Source organism: Prorops nasuta, unplaced genomic scaffold (assembly GCF_024137725.1).
Source record: "Prorops nasuta isolate Cenicafe-Biocafe unplaced genomic scaffold, Cenicafe_Pnas_1.2 PNAS00018, whole genome shotgun sequence".
Classification (NCBI taxonomy): domain Eukaryota; kingdom Metazoa; phylum Arthropoda; class Insecta; order Hymenoptera; family Bethylidae; genus Prorops; species Prorops nasuta.
Window position 1 is genome coordinate 1,365,345 of NW_027116815.1, and position 21,367 is coordinate 1,386,711.

The 21,367-nt window shown below is 36.3% G+C and overlaps 4 protein-coding genes across 7 annotated transcripts; 3 read left to right on the plus strand and 1 right to left on the minus strand.

Annotated features, from left to right (window-relative positions):
* Positions 1-1,825: 1,825 nt before the first annotated feature.
* kto (kohtalo) lies at positions 1,826-10,662 on the plus strand. Of its 2 annotated transcripts, none has more exons than XM_066738066.1 (9): positions 1,826-2,888; positions 2,967-3,832; positions 4,234-6,550; positions 6,624-8,353; positions 8,440-8,877; positions 9,000-9,474; positions 9,549-9,805; positions 9,876-10,037; positions 10,100-10,662. In XM_066738066.1, the coding sequence occupies exons 1-9, from the start codon at positions 2,345-2,347 to the stop codon at positions 10,313-10,315; spliced, it is 7,005 nt and encodes a 2,334-aa protein (XP_066594163.1). In that variant the 5' UTR covers positions 1,826-2,344; the 3' UTR covers positions 10,316-10,662. The 2 variants fall into 2 exon arrangements, with proteins under 2 accessions (XP_066594163.1, XP_066594164.1); XM_066738067.1 differs by having other exon boundaries at positions 8,440-8,865.
* Positions 10,663-11,103: 441 nt separating this feature from the next.
* Positions 11,104-12,411, plus strand: LOC136779861 (uncharacterized). The gene is made up of 3 exons (XM_066737760.1): positions 11,104-11,577; positions 11,636-12,064; positions 12,134-12,411. The coding sequence occupies exons 1-3, from the start codon at positions 11,296-11,298 to the stop codon at positions 12,275-12,277; spliced, it is 855 nt and encodes a 284-aa protein (XP_066593857.1). The 5' UTR covers positions 11,104-11,295; the 3' UTR covers positions 12,278-12,411.
* Positions 12,345-13,363, minus strand: RpS23 (ribosomal protein S23). The gene is made up of 3 exons (XM_066737761.1): positions 13,253-13,363; positions 12,740-12,899; positions 12,345-12,667 (listed from the first exon to the last, which is right to left on the minus strand). The coding sequence occupies exons 1-3, from the start codon at positions 13,254-13,256 to the stop codon at positions 12,400-12,402; spliced, it is 432 nt and encodes a 143-aa protein (XP_066593858.1). The 5' UTR covers positions 13,257-13,363; the 3' UTR covers positions 12,345-12,399.
* A 4,731-nt stretch (positions 13,364-18,094) lies between these two features.
* Positions 18,095-21,285, plus strand: LOC136779885 (death domain-associated protein 6-like). 3 transcript variants are annotated; one of them, XM_066737800.1, is made up of 5 exons: positions 18,095-18,732; positions 18,836-19,337; positions 19,410-20,112; positions 20,185-20,430; positions 20,496-21,285. In XM_066737800.1, exons 2-5 carry the CDS (start codon positions 19,269-19,271, stop codon positions 20,744-20,746), a joined length of 1,269 nt encoding a protein of 422 aa, XP_066593897.1. In that variant the 5' UTR covers positions 18,095-18,732; positions 18,836-19,268; the 3' UTR covers positions 20,747-21,285. The 3 variants fall into 3 exon arrangements, with proteins under 3 accessions (XP_066593897.1, XP_066593894.1, XP_066593896.1); XM_066737797.1 differs by having other exon boundaries at positions 18,096-18,732; positions 18,836-19,075; positions 19,169-19,337; positions 19,410-20,430; XM_066737799.1 differs by having other exon boundaries at positions 18,096-18,732; positions 18,836-19,001; positions 19,169-19,337; positions 19,410-20,430.
* The last annotated feature ends 82 nt before the right edge of the window (positions 21,286-21,367 follow it).

Genomic DNA, 21,367 nt, shown 5'->3' on the forward strand with positions numbered 1-21,367 from the left:
TCACAAAGGTTTTATTTCCATTTTGGTTTTTTAAGTATTTATTTTGTTATCGAAGAGTTTAATATACATTATTACAGCAGGTACTCGTTTTCGTTTAGTTTCCATCTTGCGAAACCAGCGATTGACACGCCTCAATGGCAGAGCATGAGTTTTTGTCCAGCTCATATCGAGTTGAAGCGTCAACAGTGACTAATTTGTACACAGCAAATAACAAGAAAAAATAATACGTAATACGAAACGTGTGGGCCTTTTCAAAATCGAATTTATTAGCGTTAAAAATATTATCACTTCATTTAAAATGTAACGAGTAGAATGATATCATACCAGGCATTAATAGAAAAATTTTAGTTTGTGTAATATCTTTATTATACTTTATTAGACACTAAAAATAAAACACTTTATGCTCTATTTGGTATCAATTATACTCGTAACATTATAAATTAAGTGATGATGATATTCTTAACGCTAATAAGGTAGGTTTAAAAAAGTTAAAATGTTCCTATTGTGTATTTTTTCCGTATGGTATATTATTATTTTTTGCACCGTCTATTGCGTCTGGATTAGTCATGTCTGGTGCATGGGTCTTGAAGCGAGCTTACCAAAAAACTAACGGGAATTACGTGCTGTAAATTATTTAGAAAATATGGTGAAAATGCAACGAGGACGGAGGACCTACTGTATTCTCTGAATCGACATAATTTACAAATTTAGACGATGCATTATTTTAAGAGAATATAATATTAAATGGCGATATTTTTATTATAAGAAAAACTGTTTTTAAAGACAGGAGTTTTCTTCGTTAATGTAAGCAAACATCAAGCAGCACTGTAACAATTTAAATATTACTTTTAAAATTAAGTTTCTTGCGAGCTTTGTATTTGAAGTCATTTATGACAAATTAAACTGAAAATAAAGTTGCTTAAAAATAGAAGATTGATTCAATTGTGCTTTTTTCAAGATCAATATGTTTTGCACAATTACTTTATTTATCTTGACAAGAATTTATTACACAAGATTTTAAGAAAGGTATTGTTTAGTAGTAATATAAGAATTACTAAATGCTGTCTGTTTTCCTGTATGCTAAATTGCACCAGTTTGTAATCGATTTTCACGTTTACTCACCATCTATCAATTAAATGTTTATTAAATGCTTATATTAGGGACATTCATTGTGATTTAATTTAACCTTCCAAGGTCGAAGACTTTAAAAGAGTTGCCCTTTAATTCTATATATATATATATATATACATATATATTGACACTATTGACAGTAGAAGTGAGTTCATATAAAATGAGAGAAAATTAGTGATGGTATACGTTTATAGAGACCGTGCACACCAACAAAATGATAGCGAAGTGTCAATGTATAACTGTATACGTATAAATAATTATTACACTCAAAAACTGCGAAAATTGACCGATAGTTTGCGCTGATAGTATGCATATACACCAATAAACATTCTTATCTCACTGTCATTGTGTTAGTGTGCACGGTCTCTATAGTGGAAAGTCCAGGCCGTCCAGCCCCCTGTCCAGGGAGACTAATGGAACAAGGTAGTGGGGGTGAAACGAAGGTGGGCGACATTGGTTGGGATATAAGGTTCAGAAAGGTTGGTAGTTTGGAGTACAAATTAAGATTTGAGTTCAATGTAGGGAATTGATGGTGTGTACGTTGGCTAACTTTACTTTGAATCTTGCATGGCGCATGCATGCCAGTGAATTTTGAAACACGACACGAGACACGGCCTCGGAGAGGGGGTTTGAGGTTGAGCCGGTTGAGGGATCCTGTCCGGCGTCCCGTATATGTATTATGTATGTAATTCCCGATCTCGTCCGTATGCTCCCACAACTGACAGGCGACGTTGCCGGTTGCATCGCTTGCAATTTGCATCGGCAAGCACAGCGTTGCCAACTTGCTGCAGCGTTGCCAGCTTACCCGACTCAAAAAGCTGCATGAACGTGAAACTAGTTTAAAGGGAGCAAGATCGGGATGATCGGGTAAGGCTAGGCTAGGTCCGTGGTGTCCGTGATGCTACAATGGCGGAGTATGAAGTGTAGGAGTTTGACGTGACATTTGATTTTATATTTTCTACAAATTCTATTCTATTATGTATATATTAAAATTAGTACCTGTTCCAATGATGCATGGAAGTGTTTTATGTACTTAAAAAAGGACCTATGGATTGTATAAGAAGGGAGAAAAATAGTGGAGCAATTTCTGATCCATTATGTGTAAATAATTTGCGGCCGTGCTAAATTTTCGAACTGAGATTTTCTCGTTCCACCTCCTCCACCGAGAAATGTTCTTTCAGAAATCCGATAACTGATTGGTATAACGGATAACATGATGGGAATATTGTATGAGAAGAGGCCTTTAAAACGGCCAAGATTAGGTCCACCTGACGTTTATCCTCAAGAACCCAAACAGAAAGAGGACGAATTAACTTCTATCAACGTTAAACATGGGTTTGCCACCATGCCACAATTATCAGACGAATTTGGTACAGCCAGGCACTGTAACGTCACTGCAGCTAAAGTTGGTGCCTATTTCAATGCCATTCTGGCGAAAAAGGAAGAGCTTGCCACTATGCCTGATACAGGTAGAAAAAGACAACAAATTAATCCTAAAGACAATTTCTGGCCTGTAACTGCAAGGACAAAAACCAGTATTGAAGCATGGTTCAAAGATTTATCTGGGTGCAAACCCCTTGTAGCTCTGGCCAAGAAAGCTCCAAACTTTAATAAAAAGGAGGAAATATTTATGATGCTTTGCGAATATCAAGTACCAATGTTAAGAGCAGCATGGTTTATTAAACTTAGTTCAGCATATACAGTAGCAGTCTCAGAGGCAAAAATTAAAAAGAGGCAACTACCAGATCCTACAACAGGTAAGCTCTCTTATCTACTTCTAATTATTCAAATTTTTAATAAAAGTCAATAAATTTTCTAATCCGTATTGATTACAGAATGGACCGGAACTCTAATAAAATTTTTAAAAGACCAATTATCAAAATTACAAGAGTACTATCATATGGGTCACCAATCATCTAGTACTTTAAGTGCTAATGGCAGTACAACAAATAGCAGTACTTGTAATGGAAATGGTAATGGTAGCAGTAGTGCCAATACAAGCACCAATGGTGCTGTTACAAATAATAATACAGCCAGTACAAACAGTAACAATAATATTAGCAACAACAGTGGCAACAATAATAATAGTAACAGTGTCAACAGTAATAATGGTAATAACAATACAGCCTCCACCATTCCACAACCAGCAACGCCAAACTCAACAAGTCAACTTGTACCAAGTGGATCTATTATGAATGACGAACACAAATTAGCAATGAAACAGTGGAATTACTGCATTCAGTTGGCAAAATATATGTTTGAAGAAGGTTTATTGGACAGACAAGAATTGCTTCAATGGATTTTAGAGTTGTTGGATAAAATGAGGTCATCTCCAGCTGATGATGGAATATTAAAACTTTTATTGCCATTGGCATTGCAGTATCTGGAGGAGTTTGTTCAATCTCAACTATTAGCTAGACGCTTATCGTATTTGTGCTGCAGAAAATTAGCACAAATGTGCAATAATGCAACAGAGGTCAATAACGCTAATAATCCGCAAAGTCCGTCCATTGCAGCTATTCAAAAAACCGAAGCTAATACCACCACTACTACCGCTGCTACTACTACTGCTACTACTAAAGATACTGCCACAACTACTCAATTACCGCCACCGTCAAATCCGGTGACAATAGCTTTTAACGATTATTTGACTTGTCCTCATCACCGAGATGTTATTTACAATTTATCTACGATAATACAGGTATTTTATCAAAACACATCGATGCAGTGTTGCTTAAAATTTCGACACAATCTGACCCTAAGCCAGATAATTTAAATTTACTCACATAGGAAAATATCGTGTGTATAAACACGAGTGGATAATGACTTGACTGGTCTTTTGAACTAGAGTGAATTTGTATTTGATTAAACAAGAATTGTCTCATAATGTTAACAGATCACATCGCACAAAGTCAGGATATTTTGCATTTACACTTAGTAAATTTTAACCGTTTTTACACTCAATTTTTTAAATTGACTATAAAGAGAAAAACTATAGTTTTAAAAAATAATTAAATATAACTTGGCTTGGGGTTCCATGACAAAAAATGAATTTCCATTTATTTAGACTAATTATTAAAGCATCAATTATACTTTGTGCAGGTAATTACTTTAGAATGCCCGACAGCTCTTGTTTGGAACAGTGTGGGAGAAGGAAAAGCATCATCAGTGTTGAATGGTTCTCCATTGGATTATCTACCTTGTCCTCCAGGTGCACTCCCTTGTCCCCCAGCGAGCGCAACAGATCCTACCATGAAGCAATTGAAAGCGGCTCAAGAAAATATTCGAGCAAGGTCACAAGCTGCCGAAGGCCGTTGGTCGTGTGATAAATGGCAGCAAAGCAGCGCAGGAATGACTACGAGCAAAGTATTGGCAGCATTGGATGCTTTAGATAGGCATAGTTTTGATAAGATGGACTCGAATAATTCACTTGATACTTTGTATAGCAAAATTTTCACTGCACCACCGAAAGATTCGAGCACCGAGCGAGATCGAGAAAAAGAACGCGATCGGGACCGAGACCGAGACCGAGACCGTGACCGTGACCGTGACCGTGACCGTGACCGTGACACGAAAACTGATTACAATCCTCAGCAAGATTGTGCTATCGTTGAAATCCTCTGTGAATGGGCAGTCAGTGCGGAGAGATGGGGAGAACACAGGGCCATGGCCGTAGCAAAATTATTAGAGAAACGGCAGAGTGAAGCGAGTGGGGAGACTAATGACAATGACGATAAGGACAGTGTCTGCAGTAATGGGAATCCACCACCGGTCCTTCCAATTTTCCAACCGCTGCTCATGAAATTCCTCGACGTGGATGCACCGGTTTTGGATAATTCATCCAATCATTCAAAAGTACAGTTCACCAATCTAGTACACTTGTTCTCCGAATTGATTCGGCATGATGTTTTTTCACACGATGCTTATATGTGTACCTTAATTTCGAGAGGTGATTTGATCCAAGGCCCGGTTGCCAGTAAGCCTGCTACGCCGAGTAATAGGGAACCAATGGACGAAGATAGTTTATTCCCAGTTATAGATCTGAAGCCAACTAAATTGGAAGTTGAAACGGACCATGGTAGGACAATGGACTACGACGATAGTAAGATAGACGATGACCTTGATAAATTGCTACAACATATCACAAAGGATCAGCAGAATAGTATGGATGCCCCTGATAGTCCCAAGGAGGATGCTTTGACTGGTCATGGGGGTCACGAGGGATTGGATTCGAAAATTCCATCGAGTCACAGCAGGCACCTTCTTTATACCACACATTTTCCATTACCTCAGGATGAAACTTGTAGCCAGCACGATTGCAATCAAAGACACGTGTTGCTTTATGGTGTGGGCCGTGTCAGAGACGAAGCCAGACACGTCGTGAAGAAGATGACAAAGGAGGTTTGCAAATTATTTGGCAAAAAATTCAGCATCGACGTGGCAGAGGGTGGTAAGGTGAAGAAGCATTCCCGCAGCGAATTTAACTTTGAAGCTGTAACGCAGAAATTCCAGAACTTGAGCTACTTCGATCAGCATGTTGTCACGTGGCAATGCGCGACACAAGTGATTGAGATGCTGAATACTTTTGCATTGGCTGGATCTTCTTACCTACCTGTTCAAGAACATGTGGCATTTTTATTTGATTTGATGGAGCTAGCTTTGAATATTTATGGCTTGATAGACGTGTGCATACAGATTTTAAAGGAGCTTCCTGAAGTTGAATCTCAATTGGCAGCTAGGAACAGCCAACTTGTTCGAAGCTACACAACCAGCTTAAGTCTCTACGTAGTTGGCATACTGAGAAGATATCATTGTTGCTTGCTGCTTTCTCCGGAGCAAACCACTGCTGTATTCGATTTACTTTGTAAAGTCGTTAAGCACGTGTCTAACCCAAGCGACTGCAGTTCTGCAGAACGTTGTGTTTTGGCGCATCTCTACGATTTATATTCAACGTGTTCCTTGCTGAAGACCAAACCTCACGGCGTCGAAGCCTTCAGCAATGCCTATCCGAAAATTCGAACTGCTCTTTTTAGTGGTGCTCAGCCAGTTGCCTCTAGCCACGTGTACAATTCACAATTTATGGTAGACGTGTTCACCAGTCCTCGTCGTGGTGGAAAAATTGAACCTCAGTGGGCCAGACAACTGAACGAGACTCCTGCTAATCGTTACAGCTTTGTCTGCAATGCGATTGTAGCTGTTTGCAGCGAGACTGACAATGATAGACTGAACGACATTGCAATTACATGTGCTGAATTGACGGCATGTTGCAATGCTCTCAATGCTGAATGGCTTGGAGTACTTCTCGCCTTGTGCTGTTCCTCCAATAGTCCTGCTTTCTATATCGACGTTCTCAATCAAGTAGATGTGCAGGATTTGAGTATTCATAACTCTTTGGCTGTTTTCACCTCCATTCTTATAGGTAATAATGGTTCCTTCATTTTATTTTACTTTTGTATCACATCAAACTTATTCATTTAAATGTTACTTTGCAGCGAGACATTGTTTTTCACTAGAGGATTTCGTAGTCCATATAGCTCTGCCTTCACTCTTGAAGACATGTAACGAAGGACGAGGTGATGCTGACATGGAGGCGGAAGCAGGGGCTCGTTTAACGTGTCATCTGCTTCTGAGATTATTCAAGACTGTTGAATGTCCGCAGCCAGCATTGTATTCCGTTAGTACGAGCCCCCATCCATTGCCCAGTGGCAATCCAAGAGGCTACAGTATAAAATTGAGCTGTGATCGACATCTTCTCTCAGCCGCTCACAACAACATTAGGGTAGGACCGGTTCTGGCTGTGCTAAAAGCAATTTTGGTCGTAGGTGATGCCACTGCTGGTAAACAACCAGTGAAGAAACCAGATCTCCCCCTGACTCATTCCAGTAAGGGTGGAGGAGGACCTGGTAGCGTTGGCGTTGGTGTTGGCGTTGGTGTTGGTGTGAGTGGTACTGGATCTGGTGAATTATCCATAAGTCATATCCTTGGTACCAGCGACATGTTGGGTGGTACTGATGACCTTGGTCTCGATTTGGCAATGTCGTCTTCCAGTAGTACCACAGGAATGGCAACAGAAAACGTGAAAGGTCTCTCCGATTTTGCGCAACACGTTCTTCGACAAATCTGCAGTCAAGAGTGGGTATTGGAGAGATGTTTACAAAATCCAGAAGAGCTCTTTCATCCAGATTTACTGCTTGATAGTGTTTTAACACCGAGGCAAGCTCAAAGACTGCTACATATGATCTGTTATCCTGACACTCCTACGGAAGCTTTCATAGATCAGAAAACACACATCACTAATATCTTGGAGAATCTGGAACAGTGGAGTCTTAGGATGTCCTGGCTGGATTTGCAGCTCATGTACAATCAATTTCCTCCGGGATCAAATGATCTTTCTCAGTGGCTTGATACTGTGGCCAAAGCAGCGATCGATGTCTTCCAATTGAATGCACCAATGTCCAATAAACCTGACAAAAAATCAGGTTCCATTTGGCTAGTGGCCCCACTGGTATCCAAGTTATCCAGTGCGGTGCAAGGCAGAGTGCTGAAAGTAGCGGGACAAGTTTTGGAATCTGGTAATTGGTCGAAGGCAGCCGGCCGGGATAGGGGTAGATCCAAATCGCCATCTTTGTTCAATCATCAACCATTCCTATCCCTGGTACTGACTTGCTTAAAAGGGCAGGACGATCAGAGAGAAGGCTTACTCGGCTCGTTGCACTCCCAATTATTACAATTTCTGAACACTAGCAAAGAGGAAAAAAATATTGGTCCCGAGGACCCAAAGGCCAGGGAAGTTTTGCAGGATGCCTTGCAATTAAGATTCAGTTTGGTTGGAGGTGTATTTGATACGATACAGAGAAACACTACTGCCACCACCGATTGGGCGATTTTACTAGTACAATTAGTGAGCTATGGTGTCATAGACTTAAATAATAATTCGGAGCTATTTACTACAGTTATAGACATGCTGGCGACTTTAATACACTCCACGTTAGTCTCAGATTCACAATCAGAGAAAGACGAGAATAAAAAGCACTATCAGAATTTGATGAAGAAACTGAAGAAAGAGCTTGGGGATAGAAATTCATTAAGTATACGGTACGTGAGGCAATTGTTACCTCTTCCTAAATTAACTATGGAGGTTATTACCTGTGAGCCTGTCGGTTGTCTGACTGATACTAAAGGCAACAAAATTGCTGGCTTTGATAGCATAGATAAAAAACAGGTTGGTAAATCTGTATGATAAATAAAAGATTTGCATTAAGAATAAATTGAACGTAAGATTAAATATGAAAAAATAAATCATTACAGGGTCTCCAAGTATGCGATTCGCAGAGGGTATCATCGTGGGAGTTATTGGAAGGTCACAAGAATCCGGCACCTTTATCATGGGCATGGTTCAGGGCAGTAAAACTGGAGCGTAAACCCCTTACGTACCAAAACGCTCATAAATTACTGCGGTACCATACTCACAGTCAAATCAAACAACCGAATTATTATTTGGATCCTCCACCATTACCTCCAGAAGACTTGGAGCCCGACAAAAAGGAAGTGGAACCTGGAAAGGCCGATACTCCGATGAGCATCGATTCTCCTGGGAGAATAGGTGGTATCGTTGGCGGCACCGGGGCTAACAATACCACGGTCAATGGCAAAGGAAAAGGCATAAAGAGTAAGAGGCATAGAAAAAACAAAGGTGCCGCCACGCCCGCCGCACCTGTATCACAACCGATGCAGGTTCGTCTGAAGGTTAAGTCTAAATGTTTCTTTCGTGGAAGGATGATGCTTCTGGCTTATCACCACTATTACCAACAACCCTTTTACCGATGAATACTTTTTTTTTCACTGAACAGAAACGTTTGCATTTTCAGCAACCACCGGCTCAAATGCAACAAATGGCATTCAACCAGCAACCACCAGTTGCTCAGCAATCGAACATGTTTGCCAACCAGCCACCGCAACCGCAGCAGCAATGGTATCCAAATCAGCAAGGTCATCCTCCGGCTCAGCAATATAGCTATGGTCAGCAATTGCCGCAACCTCCAGTGGGAGGGGTGCGTTACGACAGACCTGGCATGAACAATCAATCGAAACAAGCACTGTCCAATATGCTTCGCTTACGACTACCATCGAATCAATTCATGGGTACTCAGCAACAACCGAACGCCGCACCCGTAGGTGGTCCGGGAGCTTTTCCGGGTATGCAAAGGCAGCAATTCATTCGGCAGCAGCTAAGGGCGCAGCATAGTGGACCAGCAATTAATCCTCAGCAAGGTATGTTTGCCCAGCAACAACAGCAGCCGCCGCAGCAACAGCAGCAAGGAATGTACACAAACATGCAACAAGGTAAGCAAAAAAGTGTAAACATAGGATATTCTATTCCTTCAAATAAATTTAATAACGCGTTCATTTTTGTCTAGGAATGAACCAAAACTACGCGGGTTACGGAGGTCAACAAATGATACCGCAGCAACAGCAACAACAACCACCACAACAACAGGCACCTCAACAAGCTCAGCAACAGCAGCTTCTGCAACAGCAACAGCAAGGAATGATGAGCCAACAACAGAATATGATGTTCCAAAATCAACAGCAAATGATGGGGCCTCAACGAGGACAGGAATACATGCCTCAACAAAGATTGCAGCCTGGAGCCGCCAGACCACCATACTTACAGGTAAATTTTTAAATCTGCAGACTAAAAATTTTAAGGAAGCTGTTTGAAATTATATAAATTAATAATTAAGGCACCGAATGTTACGATGAATACCATGGGGGCAATGGGCGGAGGTGTTCAGAACCAAGCAGCTCCTCCCTACAGGCAAGCTGGTGGTAAACCAGGAGCTGTAGGTGTTGCTGGCGTAAATGCGGCAAATGTTGGCTTACAACAAAATCAACAGTATCAACAGGTATGACTATCCCTGTTTGGATATTTGGTACAGATTGTAGATGCTTCTTTTCTTGATTACAGCAACAGGCACTTAATCAGCGTATGAGACAACAGATGCTGGCTATGCAGCAGCAACAGCAGCAGCAAGCACAACAGCAACAGCAGGCTCAACAACAAGTTCAGCAGCAACAGGCAGCAGGTGGACAGGCACCTACGCCACAATTGGTCACTCATTTACAACGACACTTAAATCAACCTCCGCAACATCCTTATCAGCATCAGCCGCCACCCTTCTAAAGTGAATTGATTGCTTTTTTAAAGTTTAACTAATCAGCTAATACCTAAACAGAAGTTGAAGAGTAAAGTGTAATATCACCCTATTGATCATTCAACATAGGTAGCTAATCTCTGTCTCGACATTTTTTTAATGATGCTAATGACCCAAGTATAATTTAATATATACTTGCCGAGATATGACGTATGTACAAATGGTGTCTATTAAAGAAATAAATGTCCATAGACAGTTTTTGCAAATTAAACTGTACTTTGGCATTGTGTACACTATGTAGAATATACTCTATTGTTTTACTGAAACAGTATTTTATTGATTATTAACGGATGTAGAAAATAAACTTTTTATTAAACGATTTATTTCCCTTGAAATTATAACTTGTTTTATATTTTAATATTTTAAGTGCTCTTAACATTTAAAGTTTTGTTCGAAGTTTTTCTTGAAGATCAACAATAGAAATCTGGACAAAAATATAAATAGTCCAGTCGTCTTTATACAAGTGTTTTTTACTCAATCGATGCTTATCGACACCGGATAACGATAATGAAGGAGACTGTTAAATTGTGATATTTTCAAATGTGTATTTTTCATATCCGTATAATAAACGTATGTAAATATGCATTCTCACTTCAGCGTCGTTGGTAAGCGTGCATAAATTATACACGAGTAGTTGTCAAATATGTATAACTGTGCAATGTGCAGGTGTGCGAGCGAGTTGAACTGCGAAACCGACAGACCGACTGCCGAAGTATTTTAAAAGAGAGGGGTGATCCTCCAGATCCTCTCTAGCTTAATCATGATCAATGGCTTCTTTTTGAATTTACGAAATAATCCAGTAATGCACTCGGCAGCAAAGATTGTTGAAAAGTCGTTAATATTCAGTGACATATTCATATAATAATAAATTTTAAGGATTACTAATTAACGTTAAACATGACATTTTTTAGTATTTTTATAATTCCAATAACGACAAATTAATAGAGTCATGGCTGTTTGTATAACTGAATATGATGCTCAAATGGTGTTTTCTAAATTTTATAAAATTTTGCTAAAATTGAAATATCCAGAGATAGTAAAGGCCGAAGAGGATACTGTCCAATTTACCATTTTTGAGGGAGAAAACCGAGTGAATTTATTACATTGGTTAATTGCACGTTCATTACCTAATGCATCGGAACTAGAAAATTTAAATGGTCCAGCTTTGACAGATGAGATTGTTAAGCTTTACGATGAAATCGGAATCTGTTCCGACAGGAATATTTTATTAGTAAGTAATTTTTTATTTTATATTATTGAATTTTAATAGCCATGGTTTTTGTTTATAGGGAAATTGTAAATTGGAAGAGCAGCTTCCTACATTAAGATTATTATTAGATTTTGTAATTACTATTTACATAGAAGTTGTGCAGTCTAATCAGAGCAAACTGAAGAATACAAAATTAGAACCTGTACAAACTTCACCTTCTAATTCTTTCGTTAAATCAAGTGATGTGGATGCTAAAAAATATTTTGAGGGTATTGAAAAATATGTAGACAATATCAAAGAGATAGAATTGGAAGAAGTTTCCGATCTTCCAGAAGAAGTAATGAACTTTAATGAAAATGAAGAAATAAATTCACAACTAACAATACAAGTAGAAAAATTTATTGAAGCTTTTGCAGGCCAAATACCAGAGATAAGTATTGACTCTACCAAACCAAAATTAGATAAGGAAATAAACAGTATATATGCTGATTTTACTGCAATAAAGCAGGTAAATTAGATAATTCACAAAATTCTATTAACAATAATATTTCATTTAAAAAAATTAATTGATTTACAGATAATACAAATAGGAAACAACATATCAAAATTGACTATTCCAAGTAGCCTTAGAAGAACATTCACACCATTGACTTCTACAGTGGAAGAAACAGTTATAAATATGGAGGAAACTCTGAAGCTGGATGTGGAAAATAAATATTAATTTACAATCATAAGAGAGGACCATAAATATAATTAAGAATGGATTTAAAATAAATAAACACACAGACTTATGACTTTCTCTTTTTTTAATGTAAATCAATACATAGTTGTGTCAAATACAGCTTATGATCTTGGTCTTTCTTTTTTCTCCTTATATAAAGCGAGTAGCGAAACATTGGCTACTTTTACTACCTTAAACCTAACTCCAGGAATATCACCAACAGCATGACCCTTACGACCGAACCCTGCAACCAAAACTTCATCGTTTTCTTCTATGTTGTTGAGACAACCATCTCGGGGTACGAATGCTGTGATCTTTTTGCCATTTTTGATGAGTTGTACTCTCACACATTTACGGATAGCAGAATTTGGCTGTTTAGCTTCAACTCCACTATAAACAATAAAGTACGTTAAAAAAATGGTTTAAATCTGCTAGCACAATGATATAGTATTCCCTAATTACACTTTTTCCAAGACGATTCCTTTGGCATGGGAAGCACCACCAAAAGGATTGGCTTTCCACCTTGTTCCCAAATGTGCCTTTTTATAGTCTTTGTCATTCCAACGTTGATCACGCCTGTGATTAACATGCTTACGAGCAGTACGAAGACCACGGGGCTTACCTGTTAACCAAAAATAAACATGTGATTTTTAACATTCAAAACGACATAGCACATGCATTATAAAAAAAAAACACTCATCTCAGATAATCAAGAAGCATATATAACTACAATTACTTAAATAATACATGCAAAAATTAATCAAAAAGAAATTAAATGCCAATTGCAAAGAGAATGAACTGCTAACACGCGGAATCTCAACAATACTATGTATACTCAAAATTAACTATAAAACATGAGAGATTATGTCTTTTATATCAAGATTAAAGCGTTCATGATTCTATATTTCATATATGAGTTTAATTATTACTTAAAATACTACAAAAACAATGATAAATGAAAAAAATTACACTTACCCATCTTGATCGGCTTGATAGACGACCGGAAAAGAACTTTCCTCCATTAACGGAACTCACTAGTGACGTTGAGTGACGTCAACTGACGTCAACCACGAATTTCTTCGAGAATACTGAATAGTGAACACACCTTCCGTATTCATAGTGCGAGTAACTTTGAAATCTATAGTTTACGTAACATATACTATAGTATTTGAGGATCCCTTGATTGAGGGTGAACCCTACCAAGGTTGCTTTCCTGTTAGCCTTAAAATCGACACAGTCAGACACAATGGTAGCATTCAGCAGAGGTAGCAGCTCAGTAACGTTACCAGATTTCTTTTTAAACTTCTACTTCTATTGGATAAAATTATAGGATCTAAGAGTAATAGCCAATAACATACACCGCTCCCTCAACATTTGTCTCTGCTGAATGCTACCAATCGGACACAAATGGTACATTGCATGTCAGACAAACTGTACATTTGTGTCCGACTGTGTCTGACTGTGTCGATCAGTGACTATAGAGAGTATAGAGACCGTGCACACTAACACAATGACAGTGAGATAAGAATGTATATTGGTGTATATGCATACTATCAGCGCAAACTATCGGTCAATTTTCGCAGTTTTTGAGTGTAATTTATTTATACGTATACAGTTATACATTGACACTTCGCTATCATTGTGATGGTGTGCACGGTCTCTATAGCTGTGTTTTATTTAGCAAAAAGTTGCTACACTTTTTACACTTTGTGCACTTTTTAAGGTGTCAACTTATACAATGGACAAAGACAGAAATACGGGAAGTGTAGAAAAGTGTTAAAAGTGTAGCTAAATAAAACACAGCTTATGTTTCCATCGAGGGTTTCAATCGGGTCAGGGCTGGTTAGAGTTAGCGTTCCACCAATAGAAATATTCAGATTCGGACTCTAAGGCCGGGATTCATAAACAGAACTTGAGTTCAAGCTCACCTTGAAACCTATAAGATGTGTCACGTAGACTATAGATTTTACCCGTCTTAAGCTTGAACTTGAGCTTAAGTTTTGTTTATGAATCCCGGGTTAATAGTCTTCAACAGTTTCTATTGGTGGAACGCTAACCCTAACCCAGCTTAAATCCCCTCGATGGAAACAAATGTAGTGTCGATTTTCAGGCTAAGGGTGAACCCTACCAAGTCGAGTTAACTTAACGGGATCCCTCACGCCTACTTTATCGACAGTTCAAGTCAATAAACAATTAGTTTAATAAAATTTAAATGCAAAGCAAATTGAACAATCGGGCGTTTGTTGGACAATGTGCTAGTCCTAACGAATCAAACGAACTTAAAAACACTCAAATTAGTTGAAAAATAACGCTGTACCATTGTGCCGCGTTCTTGAAGGGAGGTTACTTTTGGTTATTTCCACTTCAAGAACGCGGGACAGTGGTACAGCGTTATTCTTCGTCCGATTTGAGTTTTTTTAAGCTCGATTGACTCGTTAGAATTGGCACCTTGTCATAAAGAAGCCCGTTTTTGCAATTTGCTTCGCATTTGGCTTTTATTAAACGAATTGTTTATTGACTTGTACTGTCGGTAAAGCATGCGTGAGGGATCCCGTTAAGCAAAAGTATAATTTAAAGTAGTATAGTTTCTGCGACATGAATTAATTATAACACTTTTAAGTGAGTCAAATTAGCTTGGCGAAACTCATCCTAAAATCAGCTTGGTTGGTTTCAATAAACCAAACTAAGATCGAGTTTTAGCTTAGCAAACACTTAAGACGAAGACCGAGCTAAGCACTGTATTGAAGGTTAAAGCGAGAGCTAAAAGACTGTACTACACTTAAGTTCCATTTATTAAAAGCACCCCTTATGTTACAGGAAATATACCATTTTAGCCCGGGTTCACCAAGTCTGGCTTGAAGGCTAGCCGGGCTAATATGGTATACTTTTGGGCTAAAGTAGTATACATAGTTTCCGTTACATGAGCTGTATAAGTTTAGCCCGGCTAGCCCCAAGCCGGGCTTGGTGAACCTCACCCTTAGGAAAAGACCCCTGTACTACTACTTGTTAGGCACCTCTGACTTGAAGGATACTGTATTTTTAACGATTTTAGCATTATTATTTACACGTCATTGTAATATTTAAAGTCTGTTACTTAAAAACTTGCAAATCGAAGTATGATGAGAATAAGCTCGAGTTGTCGGTCGATATTCACAATTAAAAAGCAAAGCATTAAGGGTTATTTTTCAGAAATTACAAACGATTCTGAATTGATATAACTACTCTCATTTAATATATAGGCTCGAATTTATAAACCAAACTAAGCTCGAATCTCAGCTTAGCAATTTCATAAAACGAAGATCGAGCTTAGCATTGTATTGAAGGTTAAAGTGAGACAATTGATCTTAGCTAAGACCGTGCTAAGCTTAAGTTTGATTCATAAATTTAAGCCATAATGTCCATCCAACTTAATGCTGATTTTTATTTTTGCATTTTCTCAAAAATTATTTACTAACAAACGTTTTTATTGGTGTAATAAACATCTACATATGCCTAACAAATGATTTCTATAGCTCTTCCCCGTAATTCCGTATATATATTTCGGGTAAACCGGGTAAACTTGAATGAAATGGTTACATTCAGGCATTCAGGACTATTTGATATTTACTAAGCGCTGAGTTAGTTGACAGCAATTGACCAATCATAACGCATATATTATTTTGTGCTTACTAAGCGCCTGAGTTGCTGACACAGCAAAAGTAAATTTTATCGTTACTATGCCGTGAGCGCAACTAGATCCATGAAAAGTAAATGGTTAGGCCTTCCTTAGGGTCACATAGGGTGCGTTCACGGAGACGCTATCAACGCTACTGCGCACACATTTCAATCATTTTTCTATGCGCAGTAGCGTTGGCAGTGCTAAAAGCGTGCCAGCGTTGCCAACTCCGCCATTTTGATTATACACTATTGCTCAATAATCTTGCGTCAGGCGAGGGGCAGTGGGGATAAGAGGGTCAAGGGGTTATCTAGGGAATTCTAGTGGACACCGTCAAATTTTAGATCGGCTATCCCTTTGACGTCAAAAGAGCTGTCAAAACCTAAATTAACCTGTATTTTGAAGAAATACAGAAAGATAAATATTTTTAAAAAACGAATAAAAGGAAAGAAAGAAAGGATTTTAATAAATATATAAAGAAAAAATATCAGATGAGTATTAGTTAATAGGAAATGTTAAAGTAATTATAAATTATTAAGAAAATATACTTTGTGGTTTTTTTATATATGTTACAGGTTAAATGCTGTTTCTGATGAGTTTAAATTACAGCAAAGAAATATATATAGACCAATGAATAAAAAAGGACTAATTTATGAAGCATTTCTGTGTGGACCAGTTATTTCAATAATTATGGTTTAATTATGTTATAATAGTGATTGTGAAAGCGTTTGGTGTATATACACAAAGAAATTCTATTATAAATTAATAATTATATATAATAATGTGTTGATTCCTATTACTATAAATTAAAGCTAGTTCAATTAAAATACTCGTTCTCTTTCTTCCTTATCCAAATTCTATACATACATAGTAATTAGATATTCTCATAGAATCTATCCTTTAAACTAATTAAATTGCAACTATTTGAAATGTGCAAGTCATAACTATTTGCTTCAATTATTTGTATTATTCAATGCGAGACAAATTGCATAAAGACTCTTCAAATTTCTTATTGATCTGTCACATTCTTTCACATCTTGTGTGACATTTATTTGCCTTGTTTGTTCCTTCTTCTTTTAGTTTTCAACATATACCAATATTTCTCTAGATATTTTCAAATACGCTGAAGTATGCTTATTCTGCTGTCTAATTGATTCTATCAATGTGAGGATGATAGGTAAGCTATTGCTCTATTAAATTTGAAGAATCTAGACACTTCACTTAATTTATTGTACTTAAATGTAATGTTTGGTACTTCATCTACATGATATCTTTTCTTTACATTTGACAGGATATTGTCCTCCAATACATTCATGTATACTGCTGAGTTAATCTTGTTTTCAGCTTCAAATAATTTTCCAACTACATATTTGGATATCCATTCCTAATATACAATACTTATTTTGTTACTCCTATTTGTTGTTGAGAATTATCTGTCTTAAATCCTTAATTTATCTAGTCGCCATATATATATTCTATTATTTTCAGATGATTGATATATCTTACTACCAATTCTGTCAACATTATAATAGGAGTAACAAAATAAATATATTCTATATTCAAAATGTATATCCAAACACGTAGTTGAAAAACTATTCGAAGCTGAAAGCAAAATGAACTCATTAGTATACACATACCTTCTAAAGAACTTTATCTTCCCAAGTACTATGAGAACATATCTCACAAAAGAGATACCAAATTTAAATAACATCATTCAAATGCCTATTTTTCAAATTTAACTAGACAATGGTTTATCAATGATTTCAATATTTATAAAATTAATTAGAGATCAGCAGAATCATCAGATCTGCGTGTAATAATTAATGATTGTAAAATTATTTTTATATGTTATAGACTAGAAGAAAATAGTGCAAAGGAGGCATATAAATGTCATAAAAGATAATATGTAGAAGGATGTGACATATTAATAAGAAATTTGCAGAGGCTCTATGCAATTTCTCTTACAATGAATAATAAATATCATTGAAGCAAATAGTTATGACTTGCACATTCCAAATAGTTACAATTTAATTAGTTTAAAGAATAGATTCTACGAGAATATGTAATTACTATGTATGTATAGAATTCAGATAAGGAGGAAAGAAAAAGAATATTTTAATTGAACTAGCTTTAATTTATAGTAATAAGAATCAACACATTATTATATATAATTATTAATTTTTAATAAAATTTCTTTGTGTATATACACCAAACGCTTACACATTCACTATTAGAACATTACATCATAATTATTGAAATGACTGGTCCACACAGAAATGCTTCATAAATTAGTCCTTTTTTATTTATTGGTCTATATATATTTCTTTTCTGTAATTTAAGCTCATCAGAAAACGCATTTAACCTGTAACAGAAATAAAAAAACCACAAAGTATATTTTCTTAATAATTAACAATTACTTTAACATTTCCTATTAACTAATACTCATCTGATATTTTTTCTTTATATATTTATTAAAATCCTTTCTTTCTTTCTTCTTATTTGTTTTTTAAAAATATTTATGTTTCTGTATTTCTTCAAAATACAGATTAATTTAGCTTTTGACAGCTCTTTTGACGTCAAAGGGATAGCCGATCAAAAATTTGACGGTGTCCACTAGAATTCCCTAGATAACCCCTTGCCTCTCTTATCCCCACTGCCCCTCGCCTGACGCAAGATTATTGAGCAATAGTGTACTACGGTGTATGTACAGTGCTGTCAGTGATGCCAGAATCAAGTTTTTAGCAACAAAAATAAAGTTAACCGCTAGCCAGCAACAGTATAGAAAATTCGAAGGGAAGAGGTATATATCCCTTCCCTTCAAATTTTCTATACTGCTGACTGCTGCTGGCTAGCGGTTAACTTTATTTTTGTTGCTAAAAACTTGATTCTGGCATCACTGACAGCACTGTACATACACCGTAGTATAATCAAAATGGCGGAGTTGGCAACGCTGAAGCGTGCTCCGTGAACGCGCCTATAATAGGCAATTTTCTCTGCGCAGTAGCACAAATAGCGCTAAATAGCGTCTCCGTGAACGCACCCATAGAAGCCATTATAAACAAATGAAAGGTGAAGTTGAAACCGAACGAAAGAGACGCGAAAGCTACAAATTCTTAGCGCGAACTTTGATGTTTTTTGAAGGAGTAAATATCGTTTGCTGAATGATCGAAGCAAATCTTGTTATTTTTGATAGGCTATTTTTGAAGATCATTTCTGAAATTTTTGATATTTTTTAGTTATCTGTTCGACGAAAGTGTATCAATTGACCATAATCAGTTAGTTATATTGAATTTAAAGAGTGATAAGAGGCCCATATAATTACGATTTTTAGTTTTTATGCTCTCTGTCATTATGGGCGTGGAAGTGATTTGTATATCGTCTGATGAAGACGGTGGAACGTATAAGGTATTATATTATCATAACAATGTTATCTTTTAAAATTCCTTTCTAATCAAACTAAATTGTTTATTAAAATAGGATACAACAGTTCCTAACAAAGTTCCTGAAGGTGACATTAGTGAGCATGAAATTAAATCTACAATAAAAATGGAGGTAGATACAGATGCAAATGTTAATATATTACGTAATTTTAAACGAAATTATCCTCAAGATATGGAGACAGCATCTACATCTTCCAGTCATATGGCAAAGAGACTAAAGCCTATTAATATATCTTTAAAACCTGTAAAAACTGAATATCTTAATGTAAACAATACCCAAAATGGGTCTAGCACAGGGAATAAAAGTCAAGAAATTATATCAAAATTTATCGATTTATGTATGGAAAAAGAATGCTCCATAGAAATGGAAAAAATTGTAGGAAAATTAAGGAGACGCTATGACAAGTTAGATATTCATAAGAAAAATTCTCAAAAACTTATTGATTATCTAACAAGAAAGTATACATGTTTAGTTAAGAGTAAGGGGCTTTACTATCATATAAAAGGTGTTATGGATAAATTGAAGGAAATAAATCATTTAGATATATTGTCAGTTAACGATGACACTGAGAAAAACAATGATGAGGAAGCTACAGCTGCACCTGGCAATGATTTGGAATCAACCGATGTATTAAAAGTAGATAAAATGACAAATAAAATTGCTATGGCTTTACGTAAAGTACAGGCACGGATAAAAGAATTAGAGGTTGCTGAAGTTAATTTTGATGATGAAGAAAATAGTATGTATATTCGGTTGGAAAGGTATAAAAGAAAGTATGTAGAGTTGTACAATGCTTTATGTAAGAGAACAGGTGAAAATCCTGATGCTGGCAGACCTATACTCAGGCCAAAGCACTTTGCACCTACTGGAATACCTATTGTGGACCAAGCCATAACAAATTTTATCAACCACAATATAGCAAGAAGAAAAAAATTACATCCTCGGGCATACGACAACACAAATATAATTCCAGATTACAAAGATATTTTAGATTGCATTGTAAGAGTTAATACCATGCAGAATCTAGGATTTAATCAAACCAAGATTGATGACTTAGGTAAGTTTAAATATTATTGATTGTGAGAAGTTTTTAAAGATAAATAACTTTTTTTACTACTATAGCTGTAACAGCATTCAAGCAAGTAGCTGAACACCTGCAAAGATTACGTAAAAATGATTATTGGGATACATTCTCTTTATACTTAGATGATGGGAAGGAAGACCCTGCAAATAATGATGAAAACTTAAAGATTATTTTGGACAGAAATTATAAATTAGGACAGGAAAGGATACAAGAAGTTATCACATCTTATGTAAGAAAACAAGAAGAACTGCAAAATAATAATCCAAATTCTTTAGAATTATTGGAATAAGATATATGGCTATAGGAAGAAATATGTAATCTCGAATTACTCTTAATGTTCTTATAATCAAATATATTTTGTGCCATTATACGCGTCAGATTGTAGTCCAATTTCTGTAAATCTGCCGTAGATTAAAATGATCACAGTTACGTGACAGAATATATTTGAAAGTCAAATCTTTCTACAAAGGCTACATTTGTTTTTAATATTATACAGATATATATTAATATCATTAAATATGTAGTACTATTTCTTTTTTTAATACGTTCTTCGAGAAATAAGGTTAAAATAAATGTTAGAGAATTTTAGTTCAAATTTTAACAGTAACACTAAGCAAAAATTGCACCGTTCATCTCGTTTGTTTAAGATTAAAACTAATGGAGATAATAAAAATTTTGTAACTTTTATAAATACTGAGAATAAAAAAAAAATCAATGTTAACTATTCTCATTTCGCACATATCTGCGCGCAAAATCAATTCTTGATCGATAAGAATAATTACTGTATGTACACAATGGAAAATTGAATCGTTTGTGACTCGGCTAGCTTCACTCTGTACTTCCATGGAAAATGATATACTACACTATAGTTGAAACCACACACGATTCAATTTCCCACTGTGTACCTTTT